General features: G+C 60.5%; 1 protein-coding gene across 1 annotated transcript; it reads left to right on the top strand.

Annotated features, from left to right (window-relative positions):
- The first annotated feature begins 6 nt into the window (after nucleotides 1-6).
- Nucleotides 7-2,738, top strand: SSTR4 (somatostatin receptor 4). Its single transcript, XM_010706328.2, has 2 exons — nucleotides 7-201; nucleotides 279-2,738. Exon 2 carries the CDS (start codon nucleotides 444-446, stop codon nucleotides 1,632-1,634), a length of 1,191 nt encoding a protein of 396 aa, XP_010704630.1. The 5' UTR covers nucleotides 7-201; nucleotides 279-443; the 3' UTR covers nucleotides 1,635-2,738.
- Nucleotides 2,739-2,996: the final 258 nt, after the last annotated feature.

Here is a 2,996-nt window from a genome sequence, read left to right as displayed (position 1 = left end):
AAGCTTATTTCCGTGGCACAGGTGATGCGGGCCGGCGAGGCTCGGCTACATGCAAATCCAGAGAGCGCGGTCTGCCTTTCGCTTTAAAAGGTTCGGATCCCTCCGGTCATCTGATCCAGGTCAGCGGGACTTTCCTCAGCATCAGCCCTGCAGCCCCTCGGCCGGGAGCCCCCCGGCTGTGCATCCCCACAGGACTGGGAGGTAAAATCTCTCCGGATCGCTCTCGCGTTCCGCTCGTTTCCCACCGCGGGGGTGAAGGAAACCATTGGGATTTGCAGGGGTTCCATCAGGCAGCACCGATTCCTGATGCCGCCACGGTGCCTCCCACCCCCGCTCCCTCCCCACGGCTCCTGAAACCCCCGGGGCCTTGGTGAGGACGGTGGTGTGGGGCCCTCCCCTTCTGGCAGAGGCCGGCACTGGTCCCCCATGGGCTACCCTGCAGCATGAGCACCAACGCTGAGCACTTCCCACCGTGGACCGCCTCTGCGGTGCCCCCCAATGCCAGCGCAGCCTGGATGGAAGGGCCGTCGGCGCGGGGCGGGCGGGTGGGCGAGCTGGCAGGCATGGTGGTGATCCAGTGCATCTACGCCCTGGTGTGCCTGCTGGGGCTGCTGGGCAACTCGCTGGTCATCTTTGTCATCCTGCGCTACACCAAGATGAAAACGGCCACCAACATCTACCTGCTCAACTTGGCCATCGCCGATGAGCTCTTCATGCTCAGCATCCCCTTCGTGGCCACCTCGGCCGCTCTGCACCACTGGCCGTTCGGCCGGGCGCTGTGCCGCACCGTGCTGGGCGTCGATGGCCTCAACATGTTCACCAGCGTCTTCTGCCTGACGGTGCTCAGCCTGGACCGCTACATTGCCGTGGTGCATCCGCTGCGGGCGGCCACCTATCGCCGTCCACGGGTGGCCAAGATGGTCAACGGGGCCGTCTGGCTCCTCTCCTTGCTGGTAGCCTCACCCATCCCCATCTTCGCCGGCACTGCAGTCACCCGTGATGGCCAAGCGGTGGCTTGCAATCTGCTATGGCCTAGCCCAGCCTGGTCGGCGGCCTTTGTGGTGTATACCACCCTGCTGGGCTTCCTGCTGCCAGTGCTGGCCATGGGGCTGTGCTACCTGCTGATCGTGGGCAAGATGCGGGCCGTGGCGCAGCGGGTGGGCTGGCAGCAGCGCCGGCGCTCCGAGGGCAAGCTGACACGGCTGGTGCTGATGGTGGTGGCTATGTTTGTCATCTGCTGGATGCCGTTCTACGTGGTGCAGTTGGTCAACCTTCTGCTGCCCGGCCGCCTCGATGCCACCGTCAACAACGCCTGCCTCATCCTCAGCTACTCCAACAGCTGCGCCAACCCCATCCTCTACGGGTTCCTCTCGGAAAACTTCCGGCACTCCTTCCATGGTGTGCTGCGGCGCTGCCTCGATGCCAGCCTCTGCTGCTGCCCACCCGAGGCGCGGGCTGTTGGCGATGAGGAGGACGAGGAAGAGGAAGAGCCCCTGGATTACCGCGCCGTGCCACGAAATGACCCCAAGGGCAAGGGCTGCATGTGCCCACCGCTGCCCTGCCAGCAGGAGCCCGTGCGCCCCGAACCCTGCTGCAAGCCCGGCACCCTCCTGGCAAAGACCACCACCTTCTAAGGTGCCCTCTGCAGCCCTGTAAATAGGGTGCTGGGTGAGGAGGGCCACACTGCCCTCCCTTTGGGAACAGAATGCTTTTCCGATGACTTTGCCCCCATTTCTGCTGGGGTGTCCCCCTGGCATTCTCCACTCCTCGACCGCGCTGTGCAGCCTGATGAAATAAAAAGCCATAACGCTGGCCCGTGACACAGCTCCCAGCCTTGGCTGAGTGATTATTACCACCAGGGAGCCCCCAGGCTAATGGCTGGGTTCCACCCCAGGGAGGATGCAGGATGGGAGGGCCGATGGGAGAGGGCCGATGGGAGAGGCAATGGGCACAGAGGGGACCCACGTGCTGCCCCTGGGGACATGAGGTCACCAGCACGGCACGGCCCAGTCTCTGCTTCTGCATGGGACCCTGCCAGGGTTCCACTAGCATTTCCCACCATTTGATCCGTGTCCGGGCAAAAAAAAGGCCGTGAAAAAAGCCACCTGCCAAATGGAACTGCAGCTTTGAGTCCTTAGCAGGTGCCCACCCTGAGTCTCTCCCCTCATCTTACAGAGAAAGGAAAAACTTTCCACAAGGGTCTACAAATAAAAAAAATCCCACATGCCCTCCCCAAATCCCCAGGCAGAAGGACCAAACCGATGCTTTCCAGCAGGAAGACTGTGCTGCAGAGAAGCTTCACCCTCAAGGGCACTTTGAGCACAGTTGTGGGAACTGATGAGCAGCGCTGGAGCTGCACCGAGCAGCGTTAAATCAGCCATTTTCAGCTTGTTTGGGTTGAGCGTCGTCCTTTTCGTGTTATTCCCCTTCTCCACTATTTCTGGCTCATTCGTTCTATTTTAATGCTGCTAGTGAAGGGCATGCTTTCAGCACAGCTCTCTGCTAACCAACAGCTCTGCTTTGCTTCTGGGGAGCCTCCGAGCCCCAGCAAGGGGCTGAGAGATGCCTGCGGGGTGGCGGGGGGGGTCAGGCTGCAAGGAGGGCAGGAAGAACAGCTCGTTCCCAGGTTTCTATAAATCAGACAGTAAAAGCTTTATTGGTCTGCACACAACATCACGAGGTGATCGCGCGTGGCATAGGGTATATTTCCAATAAATAAATAAGTATTTACACATGTGCTGGGTGTATAAAACAGTGGGTTCAACAATTTACATGAGGAAAGCGACAGCTGGGGCAGCGTTCATTACAGGGCCTGCTGCATTGCTCAGTGCCCGAGGGGCACAGACATCCCCCAGCTCCGAGCCCAAAATCCCATCCAGAAAGCTTGACACTGAGGCAGCTGGCCCTGCTCGGGCACAGACTCTCAGCACTGACAACCCCAGGGGTTGTTTCAGAGATCTCCCCCATTCCAACTCTTTCTCCACCCCCCCACCATC

Source organism: Meleagris gallopavo, chromosome 2, assembly GCF_000146605.3.
Source record: "Meleagris gallopavo isolate NT-WF06-2002-E0010 breed Aviagen turkey brand Nicholas breeding stock chromosome 2, Turkey_5.1, whole genome shotgun sequence".
Lineage (NCBI taxonomy): Eukaryota > Metazoa > Chordata > Aves > Galliformes > Phasianidae > Meleagris > Meleagris gallopavo.
Note: the sequence above shows the minus strand (reverse complement) of the source record. Positions and strands in the feature narration are given on the sequence as shown.